This window comes from Fulmarus glacialis, unplaced genomic scaffold (assembly GCF_000690835.1).
Source record: "Fulmarus glacialis isolate BGI_N327 unplaced genomic scaffold, ASM69083v1 scaffold35, whole genome shotgun sequence".
In the NCBI taxonomy this organism is placed as follows: Eukaryota; Metazoa; Chordata; class Aves; order Procellariiformes; family Procellariidae; genus Fulmarus; species Fulmarus glacialis.
This window is the reverse complement of record NW_009214765.1, coordinates 187,549-210,464: the sequence shown is the minus strand read 5'-3', so window position 1 is coordinate 210,464 and position 22,916 is coordinate 187,549. Positions and strand designations below refer to the sequence as shown.

The following is a 22,916-nucleotide window of genomic DNA, read 5'->3' as shown; positions in this document are numbered from 1 at the left end:
CTCCATGGCTTGCTGCAATGCCATGTCCCAGTGAAAGGTAATCAGGAATGGCCTTCAGCGTGTTAGAAAAGACACCGCCAAGTAAACTATTGTTTCTGTTCATGGATGGGACAAGGAAGGTTGTGATGCAAAGGTGGAACAGGGTGACTGGGCTGGCTGCATTGGGCAGAGAGGTACTTGCCCTGCCAAGTGGAGGAGAACAGAAAAAGGTGTTAAAACATTAGGAGGAAGGATGGAGACAAGTTAGAAGAATATGACCTGAGAGGGAGGAGAAGCTGGGGCAGAGTGGGTTTGGAAAGACGGGAAGCCAAGGGTGAAGGAAAACTGGTCTGGAGCAGGAAGAAACAGCAAGGCTAGGAGAGAGGAGCTGAGTGCTGAGGACTGAGCGGGCAAGCCTGCACGTACAGACCTGAGGAGGTGCCAGGTACATCCTGCCTGCGTGCGAAGGGTGCTCCCCTGGATACTGTCCCAAATAAAGCATTTCATGGGAGTGCCCTGACTCCACCCCAGTCATTCATAAGGACCAGATATTGGGGTTAATCGATTAGCAGCACAACGTGGTACCAGGATTCATTCGTTTCATTCTTGGCCTACCTCTGAAGCTGGAATGTCCCAACTCACACACAGCCTGAGCTGTGCCCTTTACTTCTTTATTTTATTTTCACTTGTGCTTCTCTTAAACCATCTCACGCCCTCCTCCTAATTCCCTTTCCCCTCTTTTTTGGACCTCATTTTTACATCAGTCTCCCTGGCGCTGCCAACCGACCATTCCAAATCCCCCTCTGCCCCGGGACAAAAGCTGCACAGATGTGGGAAGGGCTGGCACTGGGAAAGCTAACGGCACTGTCATCCTGACCCAGCGGGGAGGCGGCTGTTTTACTCTGGGACAAGAGGCAGAGAAAGAAAAGGGGACCAAGGCGCAGAGAGAGAGAGGACAAAATAACCCCATAGAAATCCGGAAGGGAAATGCATGAGTGAGATTTCTATCAAGGAAAACAGCAGGGGGGGAAATAAAAACAAAAGATAGAAATGTGTGGAGAGGTGGAGGGAGGAAAAAAAAGAGAGAGAAAGAGCGAGCGACTCGGGGGCTAAAGAATGGCTGGATGGGGGGGGTGGGGAGAAGTTCGCATGAAAGGAGCTGAAAAGCATGACGCACTGAGGGGAAGCCCAGCTGAGATTACTTTCTTTCCTTAACATCTCCGATAGACTGTCTGTGTAGAATTATTAACTTTTTTCCTTCTCTCCTTTTGCCCCCTTTCACTCCACCAAAGCCCCTCTCCAGTTTCTCAGGAGGCAAAGCAGCCTGAGCTGGGGATGGGAGGAGGGAAGGGAAGGAGATACTCAAAAGCAGCTGCCCTTTAGCTGAGCTCACTACAACATAAAAGAGAGACTAAATGACCATATTTCAGAGGCATTTCCAAAATATACAGCACCATGCAGTCCAAAAGGCCTCCAAGCCCGCAGCATACCCTGCCCTCTCCAATGGATGTGGTTACAGCTACCCACAGGAGACACACGGCTATTAACCCCTGCCAGTCCCTTGTCCTGTCAGTCCTTCACAGAACTGGGGAAGAAGGGTGTTTCTTTAAGCAGCAATTTGGACATTATCAGCATTTCTGCGTGTTTATCTGTCTAAACCTTCTTTGTCGAATAACTTGATTGAGGTTGTTATCTGGGGGACAAAACTGGATTTGGTTCCTTACCTTCAAAGGGGAAATATTTTTAAAATAATAGTAATCTGCAAAGTCAGAACTATTTCAAGCCTTCCCCCAACTCCACATGCCTCATTTTTACCCAATATGAAGATCAACAGTGTCTGGTTTTCACTGCTAGTGTCTTTTAGCTCAGAATTTCCACTGTAACATAGAGGGTAGTCAGGTTATGGGAGCGTGTCTTCCATCGTAACTGTCTCTCAGCCATGTCGACCTAAAATTTGGTAAACTTGCAACTTAAAATAGACTATTTTATACCTTGTGCCTTCTAGGAAAACTAAGCTGTTTTCTGCTTAGGCCCCTCACAAATGTTCACTGCCCTAAAACATTCTGCAAATCTGGACATACTAGCATATGTCAGGCAAACTCACTCTCCTTCAGTGTTGCTTTCTGATGGCTATTCAAACTTTGTCCCTGACACACACCTCTGTCACAGCAAAATTTGCTTTACAAAAGCCTTCTTTGGAACTCCTAAACCTGGTCAGGATGCAAATCCAAACTCACTGATGGCTCTTCACTGTTGACTTTGCAATGCTAAGAATAATGAAAGCATCTTTTTTACCAGAGGGTGCTATATAATGGAGCAAGGTCATTGAGGTTTGAGGTCACAGAAATGTTCAGGATGGGATGCTCTACTGATTGATTGTTCCATCAGAAGCTCCCACCACAAACTCCTAAGACAACTGTAAACATCTTTACTTCTGTTTAAAATCAAAATACCCTAGATGAACTACAGAATTCTTGTTTGTCTTTTGAGCCTCTAGAGAAGAGGAGAAGACAAGGAGAAGGCAAACCTTGGAATGTCTTGTATACTGGTTATAAATTATAAATAGTTCAGAACTGCCAGATAAAGACTCCAAGCCAAGCTTGATTCCAAATACAGATGATGATTTAGGAGGTCCTTTTTCTAACGGAGCTTCTTAAGTCTTCCCTAATTCTGTTTGTGTTAAGCAAGTAAACAGTTAACTCTTCTCTAATGTGTATGCATTAGGGTGTGAGGCAGTTGCTGACTGCAGCGATAAACAGATGTGGTTCTGATACCTGCTGAGTTTGGCCCTCAGTTTCAAGCTAAGTGTTCCTTAGCCCAGCTACAGACAGATCTTAAAAGGTGACCCTCCTACTACAAGCAAAAGACCCCTGATTTAAGAAGGCGGTCTTGAACAACATACAGGTCTGTGTATCTGCCCTTCCTGCACAGGGGACAGAAAGAAACTGTTTTGCAGGAACAGCAGCCAGCACAACTGTTCCTGCAGCAGTATGCAGCTGTCGTCCGGACACCTACGACACTGGTGCTTCAGCTGCTATTCCAGGCTTGTGCTAGTCCACTGCTAAGTATCTGGCAATACTGCACAGCAGTCTCCTTGTGTGAGTCATCTCTGCTTTTTCTAATTTAACATCTGAAATCATTCTGATCAAGATCACAGAATAACCTCTCGCATTAATGTCGCCTGCATGTTTGCAGAAAGCATAAAGCCATCTCCACAAAGGACAGTCACAGCATCACTACACCATTTTCCTCCTTCATAATCCCAGTGTATGGGCAGGGGGGGATTCCCCACTCCTGTATCACATTTGATTCATCCCACTAGTTTCACACTAGGCAGTTAAAATTCCTGGTATGGTAGGTTTTGTCTTGTTTTGTTGTTGTTGTTGTTGTCATTTTTTAAAGATATTCAGACGATTTTCCCTGTGTGATTAATAACAGGTTTTCCGTGCTGTGTGCTGGAGGGTATTTTGCCGTAGAAGTCTTATTAATATTAACTCTCTCCAGCCATGTCTCTTCCATGGGAAGCAGACAAACTGCAGAGGAAGTATGGCTGGGCAGAGGTAATTGCTAGAACAGGAGTAAGACCCATTTTTATCAAGGGTGGATATCAGCAGAAATGAGAAGCTAGATACAGCGAAAGCCTCAGATATTAGTAGCGTTGGATTGAGTCTTATACACTAATTAATGTTGAGAAGATGCCAGATGCCAGAGAACGCAACAGAAAAACAAGGACATTATGATGATGATGATTCAGCAAGAGAGCTCGTTTGTGACTGAGAAGTGCCCAGGGTAGAAATGAGTTTCATTAATTGCTTGGTGGGAGAAGAGAGGAGGCCCCCGTTACAGCATTGTCCCATGCACTCTCTGATCCCCAAAGAATGTTAAACAAACAATGCATTTGGAGAAGCCCAGAGGACATGGGTCTGGAAAGCTGCAAAAGCTTCCTGCCATCCTTGGGGATAAAGCGGGGAGAGAGGAACTGAGCTGACATTTGCTCAACCTTCTGGTTTGTCTTTGTCTAACAGTCCGTAATCCCTCACATTTCTCTATTCACTTCAAAAATTCCCGTGGATTCCCTGCTCACATCCTTACCAGCTTAAATGATCTCATTTTAAACCTTCACCAAAGGAACGGTAACTGGGTCAGACTGTGAGTAAGTTAAGGTATATGTGCCTAAGAAAAATCCTGGAGAGGCAGCCATGACAGTGAATTGGCACAGGTCATGTGCACTGTGAGAAGAGACCACAGGCAATAAGAAAATGAAGTGAAATTACGCTTGTCTACAGAATTCAGAGGCAAGTATATGTCAATGTGACTAATGAGATAATCCAGAGAAGTTAAATAGGAGGTAGAGTTAGCACTGGTAAGACTTGTTACAACTGGGGAGAAAACTAGCCAATATTTGGATATAAGGCCAGCTACACTTAGCTACCCATGTGTAGGTATCTATACATAAAAGAGGAAAGTAGCAGCTCAGTCAGGTATCTGGGCCACAGCTGAGTTGCCCACACGCAGATATTTTGTGCCATTCGATACGCCTATGAGCAGGTCTTGGGATGCATTTGGAATGACAGGGATGCTTGCTTGGGCTCCAGCTGCCAGTCCAGTATGGGTCTCCTACAGGCCTTGTATGTTATCTTGTAGACCCATGCAGATGTCCTGGATATCCAAGGGCAAATGACATTACATAGTTATGTTTAGCTAAATGAACGAAGCGCACAGGTAATCATCAGCTGAATCGCTTGCTGGGCTGCAATGACTACTTTGACTAGGGTCTCCCTTGAGCTAGTCATGCTAGAAGTCTGCTGCTATTAAAGATGCCCTCCTCACTTCCATCTGCCACTGAGAGAGGACAGGTCTCCTCTAGTACCTCTGTCATACAGGAGCAAATGAATTGAGTCATGGATCTCTGTTGATAGTACAGGAACTTAGACCCATAGATTACACAACACCTATATGTAAAAGCTGAACTTCGGAGTCAAGCTCGAGCTAAATCCCATTCCAGTTAACATAAATGTTAACAGATGGATTATTGCCTCTTCCTTTCCTATGAGTCGTGCTTTTTTCTTCTCTCCGTACAATTTCTGCAGTAACTTTCAAGCATTAGCTAACACTTACTCCAATTGCCAGAGGCAGTCTCTGTGTTTAGTGCTAGCACTGCTGCTGAAATAATATAGCTGATTTTGACATCCAGAAGTCAAAATAGCCATTGATATTTTGAAAAGGGATCAGAGAAGAGTTACAAGAATGTTTAAAGGACTAGAAAACATTTCCTACAGTGCAGGAGGCTGATCACTGGGACTTCAGCTCTGCATGCAGAGCAGTGACAATATTACTGTACCATGGAGGCTGATCACTGGGACTTCAGCTCTGCGTGCAGAGCAGTGACAATATTACTGTACCACTCTCCAGAAACCAGTGGACAAGATTACGGTAATTCAACAGGCAGAAACTCCTAAATGTGACTGCCTCAAACGTATGTACACACACAAATTGCTGCATAGCCTGAGTAAGCATGCCTGCGATCCTGTGACTGACAAAGATAAAAAGAGTCGAAAGGAAAAAAGGGAAGTGGCATGATCACAGCCTATAAATATAAATATAAAATGGAGATCATAAATTTTTGTTATCGTGTGGTCTTGAATCTAACAGAGACATAATATTGGAAGGTTGCAAGGGAAGCTAGGCAAATCCAGTCTAGAAATAAAAGCACAGATTCCTAACCAGTGTGTTATTAAATACTGAAATAATACCAATGGTTGGAGGGTCTCTCCATCGCTGTGAATGTTTTAACGGAGATTAGATGCTTTCTACAACATATGCTCTAATTGAAAACTAAATTAGTTCAGAGGATTCCTATGCCTATGTTCTAACTAGAGCATCACGCTGCTTCTTCACAACTGATGCAACTGTGAAAACACCCATCCTCCTCAAAAGCCATCTTTATTTTTGTTTCCACACTTTCCCTTTATCTGGAGCCATCGCTGTCATTGCTACCACATTCCTAGCCTCCTGCTCACAGATGCTGCAGGTGGACATTTTATTGAGGGTGACCACAGATGAGTGAGGGCATTTCTAGCCACATGGTGTGGTTTTACCTGACTGACACTTGGCTGAAGTACAGCGCTCTGTGGCTTTGCTCACTGTGACTCACCATGCTCCAGGATGTATTTCACAATCTCGCCATGCCCAGTCTTGGCAGCATGGTGCAACAAGGAGCAGTGATCAGGTCCTTGGATTAACAAGTTGGCTCCTTTTTTACAGCATTCTATGAACTGGAAAAAAAAAAAAAAAAAGCCATACAGAAGGATAAGATGGAAGGAGCAGAAAAACAAATATGCAGGAAAATTATTTACTAATTTTCATAGGAGGTCAGTACAAAAATGGAATAAAATGAAATAAAATATTACTTTAAAGCCAGCTTTTAGACCCAATGAAAAAAATATCTGAAGCTAGAAGTATTGACAATTACATGGGTTAAGAAGAGCAGTTTGTATTTCCTAAACAATGAGACATTGCTACTCTACTGGCAATGAATTATTGCTTGCTAGCAATGCTTGCAAACCACTTCTGGTGAAGCTGTTGGGATATTTTAAAATGTATGTATCTGATAGAAAATTCTGGCGTCTCTACTGAAAATTCCGATTTTTCCTCAGCACAGGAGACAAACACGTTCTGACTAAACCCGAAAACTCCAACTCAAAAATCTGCAGGAAGGTGGGGTTCAGCTGCCCCAGGTCTCCCTTCTCACTCTCTGTCCCCTACCCGGGGCTGGCGGAGGGGGAAGCACTACGCGGGGAAAGAATGGGCAGGAAACAGCAACCGGCCAGGTCTCCGAAATGCTGCAAGCTCGGCGGGGCGGGGAGGGTTGCAGTGCAGATCGCTGCGGAAAAGAGGGAGAGGATTGCGACAGTGGGGCATCGTTTATGATGCAGTACATCTGAAGAAGGCAAGAAGTTTCCCTGTCAGAGCAAACTCAGGCAAAAAGTTTTCAAGAAGCGGAAAGGGGACAATATTTTTATGACTGCTGGTTGAAGGACTGCTCCCTAGATGCTGTAGCCACAAGCGCAGGGGCAGAGGTATAGAAGGGGCACCTGCAGGCAAAGAGTTGGCCTAACAGTACTGTCATTTTTACAAATGGCTCCAAGCTGGCTTCTCGCAGATAAAATTGCAATCATTAATCACAGTCCTCATCCAAATTCGAGGGCATGTTTTCAAATCCTGACTTGGCTACTGAAACACACAGCCTGAATAACTGTCAGACATGGAACTTCAGACTTCGGGCACAAAACATTTTTGCATGGGTGCCTTTTCCTCCCAATAACTAACAATACCAAGACACTACATGTTTTGAGACATCCATCAGACAATAAAACAACAAGCTGAGGTTTGTTCTACCTGGTCTGGTGGTTGCCTAGGTAGAAGTTAAGAAGTCTCTAGCAACTCTAGGGGCTTGGCCACCAACCTCACTGCCGTAAAATATCCTTTACTGTGTAAGGCTGTCAGAACTACCCTGCTGTTCAGTGTTGCATTTGCCAGTATAGTAATTTCCCTGTTAGTAACTGACACGCTGCTCTGTGCAGTGCACTATGAATCCTGGGCTGAAAGGTGCTGTCTAACACCAGATCCTATTCACTCAAATTTCACATCTCACCTGACTGATGTGTTCCCCTAATATTCAGGGTTTCCTGGAAAGGCCGTAAAATGGCATTTGCCAGCAGTCCCTACAGCAGTCTATTTATGTTTTGAGCAGAGGTGTGATAAAATTTACAGTATATCAGACCTGCAAAAAGCTGTGAAAAAGTGGACACTCAGTGCTCTGTACTTACCTTCAGCAGATCACCAGCTATGACTGCCTGTAAAAGTGCTGCAAAAGACAAACAGAAAACTGATGTTAGGCAGAAAGCATTATGCATATAGCCTCACAGCTGAGAACATAGCTCACAGTATGTGCCAGTTAAGACCAATGCCTCAATCCACTTGCATTCTCATATACTATCAAAACCAAAGCGAACCCTGCACTGGCAGGCAGATGGAAGACTTCCCATGTCGCACGAAAGCTGTAGGGACATCAAGCCAGTGTTTCCAATGCTGCCCTGGAACTGCATGCTTCTATCTGACTTTTTGCCCTGAGACACTTCAGGGACCTTTCAACAGTGTCCACAGGGTGGGCCCAAGTCTCTGGCACCTGAGCTGTCACTGAAGACGTCAATGTCAAACAGAGAACCTGAAAGCATCCTCAGACCTCCCAGACTTTATTCATACTGATGGTGGAGTGGTCAGTCAGTCTCAAATACATTGAGAGTCTCAAGTTGCAGATGATTAGGTGGCAAAATAGAAATTTCTTAATAATTATTTGTATTACAAAAATATTTTGACATGCCAGTGGGCAGCAAGTCCCCCGGGTTTGGCAGGCAGGGTCAAACACAGAGCAGGAGCCAGTCCCCACCTTTTTAGCCTTTATAATTTAAACAGACACAGAAGGAAAGAGAGACAAAGAGAGGCAAAGTGAACAAAGGCTCACGGCAAGGCAGGACAGAGCTGTGCACAGAGCCGGGAGCTGCTCACCACCCACTACTGTCTGCCCCGCGCCCATTAAAAAGAAAGAAGGCAAAAGCCTGGGACTCTGTATTGCCCTATGTATAGGCTGCATTCAGCTAAAAACACCGTGGTGGCAACTAACCACAAACACGAGAAGTTGTTACAAATCTACTGCTATGCAACTATTTTCGCTTTTTTTTCCTCTTTCTCCCTATCATGATATATATAGTAAAAAACAATTACGAATAATCTTTCTGAGAAAGCACTTACTTGGTTTGCATCTTAGAAAGCTTTAAACATCTGCCTCAGTTCATACTTTTTCAAGAGTGCCTAAGCCCATTTCTATCTTCGAGTCTAGGCAGTGCAATCAAGTTAAGCATTTGCTCAAGTGCCATCCTTGATAAAGATGCCAAAAGCTCACGTAGGGAGGAACGAGGGAGAAAGAAAATCACAGTATAGCCTTGCCTCTGAAAAATAACACACAGGAAACTGCACAGTGTGAATTCCACGAGGAGCTTGTTAGTTACGGCTTCAGAAACGACAACATATCCAAGCTAAACACTGCAGAAGAGGAAGGGTGTGCAAAGACGACTCAACAAATGTCCCTTTCTCTGAAAACACCTGGGGTTGTGCGTGGCTTTCTGGTCTCGGCAATGCCTCATGCCTTGGCCACGCAGCAGCAGGAAAAGCAAAAACGCAGTCCAGCTAAGTTCTGACTTGGGAAAGCAGTAGCAGCAATTCTTGTTACATTGGATTTAGGGCAGTTTTACAGTGACCATGAGTTAAACTAAGTCCTGCAAATCCCCCTGTCATCTGTGGGAGCGAGGGCACACAGATTTGAGGAACAGAAAAAGACAAACGCCAGCAGGTAAGAGTTAGAACTGGAAAAATACATGTACATCTTTTCTTCAGATTTCATTTTCAGTGGTTTACATCCTTCTTTTTTTTCCAATAGTTCTAATACTGACTCAGCCCAAATTAATAGCAGAGCAGAATTTAACCCCTGTGTCATTCATTTTACCTTTTTCCTCCTTTTTTGCCAATCTGGTCTCACTGCCACATTTATTCTGTGGGCTACTGCAAACTGGACTTGTATAAATATTTTGCTCTCCTCACACACACAAACATCAAATGAACTGGTGACACCAGCTTTTCGTTGCATTCTACATCCAGTATTTTAAGACATGGCTTCCCTGAAGTTTACTTCCTAAGAGGCAGAGATACATTTTCTTATGCAAACCATGCTTAAGTTTATAGTTTTTAAGAAAAGCCAGGAGAGAGATCTAGAAAACGATGAAGTGAAAGAAAAGCCTGGCAAGCCATGAGAAATCTTCTATGTTGCTTATCCGTAATCAGAGGTTGGTCTGGTGATAAGGCTATTAGGATAAAGGAGCTCTAAAACACATTCAACATAATTAGACCAACCTTTTCCTCTCTTTCCTAAGCCTCCAATCCAGCAAAGCATTTAGGCAGGTGCTTAGGTTTAAGCTAACGACATTCTTTTCACCAAGTCTACCTGCACACTTAATTTTAAGTGCTTTGCTAGAGTAGAACCTATTGCATAAATGAATACATTACAGATCAACAAAACCAGCTGGCATAACACGCAGATTAGACTACAGTAAAATAATTCAGTGCTATAAGTCAGGACGCTGGAAGATTTAGAAGCTATGGAACTAGAAATGGAGAAAGGTTCTTTAGAACACATTTACATAAACATATGAATATTGCTTAGCACACTAACCCCATAAACCCAAATGGGACTGCTGGGCATATTGAGGAGGAGGGTGAAGATGGGAAAAATCACCTGGTTGTTAAAGAGGTGGTAAAACAAGCAAGCAGATGGCATTGACAAGGGAGAGCAGACTGAGAAATTGGACAAAAATGCTGTTAACATGCAATGCCAGGCTAGCTTAAAATTAAAAACATTAAAGTGAGAATGGTTTTATTTCTTCTGAGCAACACTGTACCACTGGTGTAATATATCACATGAATTATGCAATTGTTTTATCATATCATAAAATACCTTCAGGTCTTAAAAATGCCTCAAAATTACTTGATTTAATAAATATTTAAATCAAGTCATTATTTTCTCAACTTCTGCTAAGACAAGCATTTGTCATGACTAATAAAAATGTTTTATTACCTTTTTCATTTATATAGCAAGCAGATTTATTGCTGATGAAAGGTGACAGCTTGACAAGACTGGAGACTGAAGTGCTCTGTCCATATAATGAGGAAGCACACAGTCTGCCGTGGTGGCAGACTCCCCAGGCTGCCTTCTCAGTGGAGCTCAACCCTCTCTACCGGTACACCCTTGCGGACAGCCCCTGCTCCGTCCCTGCTCCATCACTGACCTCTCTGCTGAAACTGCCAGCAAATGGGTCAGTCGCTGCCTAGGGTGATGGATCTTGACAGAAACAATTACCTGCTAGGATATATACAGCCAGAAATGCAGACTATGTATGTAACAGCTGCTAGAGACTAGCAGCTTTTAGTTTCCACTGGGTGAATTTTGAGACGGGGTTCTAACCACCCCCACAGGCCAACTTACAAAAAAAAAACCTCATTTAAAAGAAACTGAACACAAACAAACAAAACCCCCCAAAACCACCCCAAAACAAACAAAAAACCCCCGCCCACACACTTGATTTATAAATTAAATATTGAACAACTACAAGTAGATAATGCACTAACAGAAAAAAAGCCATGTTAAAAAGGCTGCTAATTGAATTCTGGTAATGCTGCAAGCTAGTGCAGCTTGAGACATGGGAAAAACACCTACTAGTACATCCACATATGCCAAAACCGATACCTTTCCTGTGGCATGTGTAACTCATGTTATTTCTATGTTAGTGCCCACTGCTTCTATTGGAAACAGCTATTTTTATTTCATATTCTGAAAATATGTTAATGTCACTGAGTTACAATAAACATTTTTGTTCCCCAGCCATAAAATTAACCTACTAAATCACAATTGCTCTCTGGTTCTGCATGTGAAGTCAGCAGCATTAAAACAGCACTGCAAAATCAGTCATTAAACACTGGGAAACAGGTAACAAAGGAGCGAGGTGTTTGTACCCAGTAACTTCAGAGGCTGCAAGATGCCAAGGAGGTCTCACAGGGCTGCCTGGATGGTCAGAAGAGAAAATAACCCTCCACAGAAAGCAACCTGGCGTCCCTGCAATAGTTCCTGTTGCACATCTCCCTCCACGGATTAGGGAAAATGACCATTAGGGAAAATGACCTCCAACTTGCAGTAGCTAAATTAAGAGCCAGATTCAGACAGAGAGGGGATCCTTCAGAATTGCATGATGCCAGGAGATATGTCTGATCACCTGCGAGAAGGACAACCAAACAAGGACAAAATGGGGGGTCCTCTTTTTAAGGGTTTCCAAGGTATGATACTGCTGGGACCAGGCAATACTCATGGTCTCAGGAATTTTGGGAGCTCTTTGTATAACATACCAGTGCAGCACGAGAACGCCTCACAAATGGAAGGGCTAACAAAGACAGACCCACGACTGCAACACGTCAAAAGAAAGCAGCAGGAAAGGGGCAGAAAACATTGACACCACCTTGCTCACTTCAAAAGCAAGGCAAATTCTCAGAAGCATCACAGGCAAGGAAAACCTCAACCAACAACCAGCCCTTCCCGTGTGCCGTGCAGGAAAATTCCCTCTTGATCCCAAAGCTGCTGATCAGCTTAACACCAAGGACATAAGCAGGGCTTAGCACCAGGCTACCGTCATGCCAGAATTTTGCTGCTAGAACACTTTCAGAAAGAACATGGGGAAAAAAATTCTCATAAACCCTTGTAGGTAATATCTCAGGATCACAAGGTTCTTTGTTTGAAGTAGGTTGACATGGAGGATATTTAGTAAGTTAGTCAAATAATCATTAGTGAGTCAGTAAGAGGAGTTGGCTTTCACTGGAAAGAATCTCAAAGAACAGTACAGTTCTGCGGTCTGTCACTGTCAGTGGTACAGGAATAATGTGTCTTTTTAAGTGAGTAAAAGTTATTCATAAACCATAAACATCTTCCAGATTTTACCAGCCAGATTGCACACCTGATCTGACCCTTTCCACGCCATATTTGCACACACTACTGCTATATAAACTAAGCCACAGAGAATGCTGATAAAAATGTGTGGCTATTTTGAAGCTTTCACCATCTCCAGGCAATTCTTTAGTGAGGGTCTAAGAACTGTCACTGGAGGGAGCAGAATCATTTAAAACTATGTTTTAAAGTATAAGTACCACACAAAGGACTTGTCACATCCATGATTAAAATGCAGCCAATTTGAGATCTATGAATGAAATGCAGTGTGAGAGCAAAGTATTATTTGCAATAATACATCTTACCATGGGTTAAAAAGTACCAGGCTAACAATGCATCTGATTAGTGTATGACAACATTTAAGCACATGGGAAATTATGGCAGAATTCAACTACCATAACTTCAACAAAATCAGGGCTCATAAAATCTTTAGCTCTTTCAAAAGACACAGTAAGACAGCTGATGATCTGAACTGATCAGGACCCTGTAGAAACCTCATTTATCAGGCAGTGCCTGCAATTGTCCAGCCCTTTCTAAGACACAGCTAACGCTCCAGTTCAGCTCTTGGAATATGATATGCCATCTGCATTTCAGTGCTGGATGTTTCTTACTGGTTAGAGGCAGCTAATAAAAAATATGAGACATTAGAGCTTTAGTGTGGGGCTCCCAGAATTTGAGCCTCAGTGTCCACCACCATCTCCTGCTAGATTTGCTCAGGGGAACTCTTAAGGAACACCCCATGAAATACTGCCTCGCTCAAACCCTGCTGAGCTGATAATGAAGAAGAAACTGCAGCAGAAGGTGACATCATGAAATTTCTTGAGAGTTATTAAACTTAACTTGGCCTATCATTAGCTTCCAGAACATTTCCAGTTCTTTATTGCTGTTGTAGACTTTGTGAAATTCATAGAGTCAGAAATTTAAAGTAATTACTGTTTTACACGTTGAGAAGTTAAAAGCTGGCCCTGACTAGAAGAGTGCTTTTACACAGCTGGAATCTTCTGAGCTGTTAAAGATCAGCATTACAGAAATGATAAGAAAACAAGCCCTCATTCTAAATTTCCCACTAGTTTTATAGAAATCAATAATAACTTCTATTTCAATCACTCAAAAGGTATGCTCTCAAGTGAGTGTGAAGTCCATACAGATTATCATTCAGAAATACATTCTTTTCTCTGTAAACAACAGTTTACTTGTAATAGCTTTGAACAATCTAGTAAAGATCAAATCTAGTATGAAAAACTGACAGTAACGTAACTTATCCAGAAATGTACAGAACTGACTTTTTTCTACTCTAGCTGTGACCTTCAGCCTTGGCCTGCAGATGAAAGGGGTGGAGGGTGCCATGAGGAATTGGTTTGTGGGCTACTTCCCTTCTGAGATGACTATGAAAAACAAGCATCTAAAATACAGAGCACCGCATACACTTGATATTTCTGAAGGGTCTGCCAGTCCCATAGAAAAGTTTTAGGGATCCACGGTGAAGAAAGGTTGCAAATCTCTGCATTTGAGCTTTTACAAACCCTTTACCTCTTCCCAATATTTAACATGCTTTTAAACTTACAGAAAAAAAAGACCTTTAAAATACGTATGCCAAACTGTGTACATAACTGAGAAATTAAATTAAAAAATTAATAACACCTTGTTGGAATGACTGTAAGCTCACAGGTGTTTGATCTACAGCAAATCTCAAGTCCAAAATCTCAAGTAATCTCAATGCTTAAACATTTCTCTTCGAAGCTAAGCTGCATAGAAGGAGCAATTAAATGTTTCTTCATGTATTTTATGCACCTGCAAGTACTGGAAGCAACTACTGAAGACCATGAAAAAAAGTAAAAGGAACTTAAGCCTTGTGGGTTGAGGGGTCTCCTAGATGCTGGCAAAAAAACCCAGAAATATATGGTTAAAGCTTTGTGTGGGTATAAGAGAGGCAAAAGGCTAGCAAAAATAAAAGTAGCAAAAGCAAAACGTCCACTATGAAGACTTACTTGAACTTCTGCACAAGAAAATCACTTCTTCTGTGTTGACTGAAAAAGGACTTTACATCAAACAGCTGTCTGACTCTTAGAACCAAATTTTCCACCCGACAGAATGGAGCAAAGGTCCCTGAATATTGGCTAACTCGTTGGGCCAAAAAAGCTGCATCAAGCCCCTACAAGGGACACACACCCCCTTTGGAGCTCGTTATTATAACAGTGTACAACTTATGCCAAGATAAGGACACAAACATTTGGTCCTATCATAACCATCAGGACTGAATTTTTTCTTACAGCTGTGCACAGGCAAAAAAAAGTCCATCTTCATGAGAATACCCTGTAAAAACAGCCCAAAACCAGCAGTAGCTGGGGAATCTGCCTGAATGTAAAGCTTAGTAGTGCTGTTGATAGTAAGACTCTTGGCTCTATCTGCATCAGGTGTTAACCTCCATCTTGTTTTCTTTTTATGCTGATTTTTACCTCCACATTGAACTAAAGCTGACATTTAGTAAAAAACCAAAAAATTCTTGCACCAAACAGAAGAATATTTTTGCACAATTTTTAAACTTTGGTGCTGAGCAATCAAAATGGAACAACTTCAGCAAAAAGATGGCTAACAGACCAAGGGAACCAGTTTCACATTTCAATGCTCAAGAAGGAGGCTGCATTACAAGTAAACAAGGGACATTTTGATGGGGAACTTGATTGTCTGTAAGACTGAAGCGACATCAACTTATAAATGTCAATTATAGCTGAAAAAGAAAAAAAGTCTCTCACTAGCCATTTTAGAATGCCTAGCCCTATATGTCAGCAACATCCCTTTCTAATCTAACATCAGCCATGAGAAAGAAGATGCTGGCGGTCTACATCTGAAGGAGCTGTCTGGTGTGGGAATGGGGAAAGGTTCCTGGACTTGCTAGAGGAGTTCTGTCTCAGCCCAAAGACTGTATACAAACCATGATGGAAATATGACAGCAAAAATACATGCAGTTTCGAGGCTTCCTGCCTAGAACATAATATCTCGTGTGCTGGCTAAAGTCATTGATTTTTAAAATTTTTCCAAAATGTATTTGTTTGCTGCCACTACCCACTATCCTAAAGAAACAGGTGGTAAACAAGATTTCCCCACAGGATTTCAGCTTTAGGAAAGGCCTTAGGCTTCTTAGGAAATCTGAGAGCAATGGCACCAGTCTAGGTAGCTCACGACAGCAGTGCTGCGAGGCACTACTTCCATGAAAGAAAACCAAATAAAGAGCCTAAGAGCTCAAAATGCTCCCAAGGGACCAAGAAAACCGACAGTGCGGCAACCTGCTGCAACCAAAAGCTCAAAAGCACATCAGCTGAACAGCAGCCAGACACAGGTAGTCTGATGACTATTCAGCAAGGGGCATATTATGGAGGCCTTCACACAGCATCTCGAGCTAATCCGTCTGTACAGGAAAACATGTGCATAAGCACACATTCTCCTGTGGTTTGAGAGACGCTTTTGAAGCATGCTGGTCCTCTGAATAAGCCATACCTCAGTAACATCTATTTCTAGGATTGCACAAAGAGGTGGAAAACCCTTTTAAACATTTGTGGGTTGTCCTTTAGTTACAAAAGCCCTGCATCCTGTGCAGATTCAAAGGAGAGATCTGACACGGTTTTGACTGCATCTGTTTGCCTAACTTGGGAATAAGACAAAAATTTTTACATGCAAAAAATCATCCATTACTCAGGTGGTTATAAAAATGCATTACAAACCTTTTCCTTTTAAGAATTTTAGATTCAAACAACACACAGCATCAAACCACTGTTTAGAGAGGAAAAAAAAAAGTAAAAATAACCACACAGGCTTGCTGGAGGGAAAGAAAGGCTAGATTCTCACTTACACAGAAGTCCCTTCATACAACTCTGGAAGGATAAAGAGGCTTTCAAGCGGATGTAAATTACACTCAAGCTGCCTTTAAGGCCCCATTTGCACTGTCAGACTAGTTTAAAGGTACTTTGATGCCAATTAGAGTCCACCCAAATTGTTTATGTGGCGCTGGTGCTGAGCTGAGAGTGCAGTTGATAGTTAGAAGTGGAAGTATTCAGACCCTAATGCCGGACTTTTCCTGCAAGACCGTTTAACTCAGATTTACAAAAGGAAGGAATGACCGTAAAGAAAAAAGACTTCCTTTGTAAATGGTCAAAAAACCCAAAGAAGAGTTGCAGATAAACTAAGTACCATCTGGCAGACATCGTCACTTTTTTTCTTTCCTTTTCCCTTCCACCATTTTTATTTTTAAGCCAAGACAGGAACAATTAATGTCATGTTCAGGAGCGATGTGGTGGAGGAAAATGTCTCTGATCAAGCGAGAACACAAGGCAGAGAAGACTTTGGCTGACTAATGCATCCACTTTATCAATAGAATGGCATTACTTTGGCAGGAAGAGAATTCTAGGTAAAATAATTAAGCAATGATTTATTTTTTATTTAAAAATAAAAAGGATAGCAAAAAAAGGAACTTTGTGGGCCACACTTTTCCTCCCCCTTCCCTAACTTGGTGGAGCATTACTATCACAGGCACTCCTACCACACTCCCTTCAGTTTTTTGCCACTACAAGGCTGGCTGCAGTGCCTTTGCCTGGCAATATCTAAGTAACTCTTCCTCAGCAGGCTAGGGCTTCACAGTAGGACTAAATAATCTGAAAGTCAGTTTAAGCATTTATTTGCTGGCCAAAATCTTTGGCGGGTGGAGCGAATTGTTTTCTTGTTTTACTTTAGCTAGTTGCCACTCTTATCTGACCATGAGCAGCCTCCATCAGAAACAAAAACAGGAGCAAAGTAGGTTGCAAGGTTACCCAGGGCTTCTGCTTGAAAATAGGTGCCCTGATTCAGACAACACATTCCTTACTCTCACTTCCTCCTGAAGGGAAAGGGATAATGGCAGTGGCCATCTGGAAAGAAACGTTTCCCAGTTTTCCTCTATTACTCATTCAGATGCCGACATCTGCCAAACCTCTTCCTCCCAGCTGCCTACTGACCCCTCAGCCTGCTTAGATGTGATGAGAGGTGGGGTGTAGGCAACTTTAAAGGTTTTGGGCAGAGAGGACCTCCCTCAGCCCTAAAGAAGTGCTTTGACAGAATGCCTTATCTTGCTATGGGTACCACGGCTCTGCATCGATACCAGCCTCTGCCGAGCTGAGAAGTAAATGAACAAACTCAAAGCAGATCCCCAAGCAACTGTTGGCTCAGCTGGCCACAGACATACGTTCAAAACACTATCCAGGAGGGCTTTCTTCTCAAAGTGGCTAATTAATCAAAATAAATACCTGCAGTCAGGAGCCCCCCACTGTACTGTCTTTGATTTGTTCAGAGAAAGCATTCCAAGACATTTCAATTTGTTGCTAGGTAAATGGCTGCAACATCACCCTGAAGAATATAGCTTCTCAGCTGGAGCTGCACGAAACCATCACTCTCTCACTTGAAGGAATCTGGTGTACAAAACAGAGTGCCTTTTTTTTTTTTTTTTTTAAAATTCTACCAGCACTGAGACGTTTGGGTTCATCTGTAGTTCCCTGCTCGTCCTTTTCTTCAGGATGGCAGGATGCTTAAGAAACTCTTGAGGAGAACATCCCTTTGCAGACTATGACTAGCCAGACTAGTGGGCAGTGGCTCCAGAAAGAAGAAAGGAGATTGAAAGAGTTCCCACAGGCTGCCAGGGACGACAGGAAATCCCATGTATTGGAGGTCCCAGGAAGTGTTCTCAGCTCTTGTGCTCTTTTCTGGGGCTCCTACAGCCATCCTCCTCCCTGCATGGATTCAGACCTCCTCTCTTTAATGGAGCAGACAGCACTGGAGCAAATACCATAATGCACAGCACATTCTGCCTCCAAGGCAGGAGCAGATACTGCATAGCAAAGCATTTCCCTGTATGGGACGGAGCAGACACTGCCTTCCAGGCACACACTTGACCAGTCCCTTCCGTATAATTCATACGGAAGCTCCCTCCATCCAGAACGATATCTAGAGACAGAATTACACCTCCCACCCCAAGCTTCCAGTTTGAACCTGGGCCAAGCAATCCCTGTGGAAAACTCTTCTAATAGAGGCTAATTTGAAGGTCACCATTTAAACCCATTTCACTTCTAATGAACTCCTGGCTCTGCACAAATCTCTCCTAAGGATAGGATATCTAGACTGGATGACTCTAAGTATCATTATGGAACCACTATCTGCCAGAATCTGAAAGATCTTTGAGTGTCGCCATTCGTCTTTCGAAGCAGAAATATTGTCCTTCATCTTCACCCTTTGTATCATATTATGATGTTGTAATAACTAACTGACTCCAAAATTTCGCTTTTGAATATATTTGCCTCTTGTCTTAATTTCTCAGTTGTCCCCTATTCCCTCATGAATTTGGAATCTATTACAGGAAAAAAGAAAAGAAACAACAACTGAGTTTTATCACAGCAAAGTTTGCTAGAAACTATGCTGATGCAGCAAAAAAGCATGTGTGCTAGAAGCAAACAAGGCAAAAAGCTCAGTTTCATGGGTTTACAGAGAAACAAGAAAATCAAGAGACCAGAGACATAAGTATTTGGAATCTCCTGTCTCCAGATCAAAATGCAACTCAGATGCATAAGGACTAAGCACTGGAGTTGACTGCTACTTGAGATGCGTTGTATAGCCACTAAAAACTTTGAGTAGTTCCATCAAAGGCAAGGCTCCTCTGTTTGAAGTTAGGCAAACAAGTATTGAACTGCATCAGCTCCAAGTTGCCATTAGTAAAATAACATGCGAATGTCCACACACCACTCAAGAGTTTGCTGGTATTTTGTTTTTTCAGAAGACTGAATTGGAAATGGAACTCATTGTAATTTTTTTAAGAGCATTTCCCTCAGTCGCTCACGTGATGATGAAGGACAGCCAACTCAGTTACACAGGGTAACCAAAGAATGGTAAAGGTAACCCAGATGAAGCTAGACCAAAGGTAATGTAAAATATAAGAATATTATTCAATGCATTAGCATTGGAAAACTTGTAGACAGATTTCTGCAGGCCAGCTGTGAATAAGAGTGGGCAGGGCACGATCTAACATACATACAGTGTACAGTGCAGTACTGAAAGATGCTGGATGAAGGAAGGGTTTGGTAAACCTCAACCATTCACCCAATGATAATCAGGGAATGACTGTGTACTGGCCAGGCAACGCCTTAGAAGTCTGCATTCCCATCACAGTACCACACCTGGTCTAGAAACAATGGATATGGTTTCTTTCAATAATCTCCAACAGCTTCAGGCCCCCTGAGCATAAGACTGGGATTTTTATGGAGTGAAAATACAGCAGGTGATACCATAAACTAACAGGGGAGCTGCCTGCCCCCTCCCTCATGACATCCACCAGGTCTTCTGTGGCCCTGCCACTCACCCATTGTTGACATGTTGACTCAGCTAGTCCTGACACCCAAAGAGAGACCATTGTCCTCCAAGGCTGCAGGGCATGTAACTGCACCAGGGCCTACCTGATTGAACAGGTAGCCCTTCCCTTTCATTCTTCACAGCCATCACCCTAATCCCCTGTCTAAACTACTATGCTTTGGTATTTACTTAGTTTGTTCCATTTTGTCAGTCAGTTAGGGAATTTGGGGGTTAGGGGTTTTGTCTGCTCTCTTTGTGTTTGTTTGGTTTTTTTTTTAATTTAAAAAAAAAAAAAAGAAAAGGAAAGGAAAGAAGAAGATGGATTTCACTCTTTAGTTATGTATTTCCTAACTACCTGTACCAAGAAAAAAAACACAAACCTTCTAAAAATCTTTAAGAGGTTTGGTTTTTTTCTTTGACGTTTGGGATTTTCTAGCAGTACTGTTTTCCTTTCTGTGCCAATTAAAATGGCTCTGTTTTGTAACTGATAAAGGTGCCTTTAACACGTGTCCACAAGGAGCATTGTGTGCTACTACAATTGTTCAGTAGATGCCCAGTCCCAGATAGATGGTGCTTTATCCTCACCCTCTCTTCAAGACAGCATAAAGCATTGTCCTGTCAGGGATTAATGGAAGTGCCACTCACATTAGATGCTAATTCTGGTAGCAACTCAGTTGCTACACTACAGATGCTACAGCTACTGCTTGCAACTAATGCTTGAAGCGGGCAGTCCACACTGAGGAGAATCAGGACATTCAGAAACCAAAGGGAGGAGCACAATGCGAGAACCTATGCAGAATGCAACCTCATGGTTAAGGGGAAAGAGACATTTGAAAAGGGAGACAAGGATGATGGAAAGAAACAAACACAGAGAAACAGTAGAAGAAAAAATGAGGACTGACGATTAAAGAAGAGAAAACAAAGATCAGGAACCAAATGGGAAGTTAAAGCAAAAGATCCAACACAAATGAGAAAAGCACCTTTTCTCAGTAATGGCCAACACATCACGTCATCAGAAAATCAGCACTAGAAAGGTGCCCCATAATAGGGAAGAGCAGCTGAAACACAGGACATAGAGTGATGCCAGTGAGGGTAAGTTATTCTACAGTTGGATCTTGCCCCATTGTGCACCCCAAAGCATTATTGCCTTATAAAACTACATATGAATGTTTAACATCTTGAACAGGCACACACTTGAGTACTGATTATTAATGAAAATAAGAGTCTCAAAACTGACTGCTGGATACCTACTCCATGAAAAATATACCAGAAGAGGTCTGCATAAACACCATAAAAGACAGGCAATTCAGAGATAAGTTTTCAGCTCTGTCCTGGACCCTCCCGTTTTTATTTAGATAAGAGATTTCAGATCCAAGGTTCATTTTAGATGCCTCCACACATGCATAAAGTGGGCTGAGAAGCACTTAGGCTCAAAACAGCTTGTGCTACAGCACTTTTGTCATGTTTTCCTTCTAGTACTGTAGATATTTAGCATGGTCTGTATGTGGCATAGTGGGAGAGAGGAAATCGAAGTATTGGACCTCTCTTTCTGAAAAGTCACTGGGGCATGTGAAACCTTTTGTGTTTGACAGAAGCTCGTACATATTTACATGGATGACAAATCTAGTTAGATACTCCACACAAAACTTCTAATAACTAGCACTATCACATCACTAATTGGTCAAGGCCTTTCACTCCGCATTTCAGAGGAGGTTTCTTATGGGAGAAGAGGAAGAAAGGGAAGGAAGAGGCTATTCAGAGATGTTTATCAAACCTGAAAAGCCAGACCCTGGCAGCAGATGGTAGATGGCAAACAGGAAGATTTTGTGAAAAACTAGAACAGTATAAAAACAGTGGAAAGAAGGAAAGCATTATGACAGCAGGAAATACTAAAGTTTAAAGATATACAAAGGAAATACATTTACACTGTCTGTTGCTCCATTAATAGATAAAAATGAAGCAATAGAATAAATGCAAGGGAAATGAAAAAGCAAGAGTAGTCTATCACTAACAAGCTTATGCACCAACAAGCAGCTTGAGTCCAGGTCTTGAAATAGTATATTAGACCATAATGTTTTCAAATTTCTTCTGAGGGTTGGCGAAATGGGGTATACTGTTAACTTCTCACAAGTCTCCAGTACTTTATATTAAGAAGCTGTGGTCATGGTAAAAAGCAGATGAACTATTAAACAAGAAAACTGCCTCTGGTTCACAAAGTCAATGAGCTGTAGATTACAGGAGGCTGATAGGGTACACCAGGAAATTCAAACTGTATACTTCTGCCTTTTTCATGCTCTTATTTGTCAGGGGATCCATGCTCTCAGACATTAGGAATGGACTAGATGGGCTAGATACATCTTTGGTCTGACATGTTTGTCCATTTTTATGACTTTCTTTACAACTTTTTTACTAAGAAATGACACATCAAGGAGATGGAAGAGAATTTATTAATGACGATATGTTTGACAGCCACTATACTGGACTAAAAAGATCTTGGCTGGAGCCAAGGACAATGTCGGTTGATACCTAACTCGTCACTTCACACTCCAAGTGCACATACTTCAGTGACACACTTCCAGGCTCAGACGTCCTTACAGCTCCATTTGCAATAGTCCTTACTATTCCCCATCCGGACTTTTCTTGAATAATACTTACTGTATTGTTCAGAAATTTTGCTGATTGTGTAACTGTGTACAAATTGAATGCCAGAAGAAAATAGATATTCTTTTCTTTTGTGATCCAAAATAATATTCCAGATTCAGAGCTACATGATGAACTTTCCCCTCTCAGTTACAATCTCCCCTTTTTTTTTCCCATTCCTTGTGCAACTCTGCCAGTGCAATTACCACCTCACTTGCAGTATGTCTCTGGATTTCAGTACTGATGCAACCATACCTTAATGTACTCTAGAGGGATATTTATACCACCTAGCTCTAAGCACCTAAGTTGGCCATAGTTACTAACCAGCTAGTTA

The 22,916-nt window shown here is 42.3% G+C and overlaps 1 protein-coding gene across 1 annotated transcript in view; it reads right to left on the bottom strand.

Annotated features, from left to right (window-relative positions):
* Positions 1-22,916, bottom strand: part of DGKI (diacylglycerol kinase, iota) — a 121,967-nt gene that overhangs the window by 5,532 nt on the left and 93,519 nt on the right. The window contains exons 27-28 of the mRNA XM_009578677.1: positions 7,809-7,846; positions 6,134-6,254 (exon numbers count right to left, since the gene is read on the bottom strand). Of these exons, the coding sequence (XP_009576972.1) occupies positions 6,134-6,254; positions 7,809-7,846 (159 nt within the window). The remainder of the gene's footprint in view (positions 1-6,133; positions 6,255-7,808; positions 7,847-22,916) is intronic.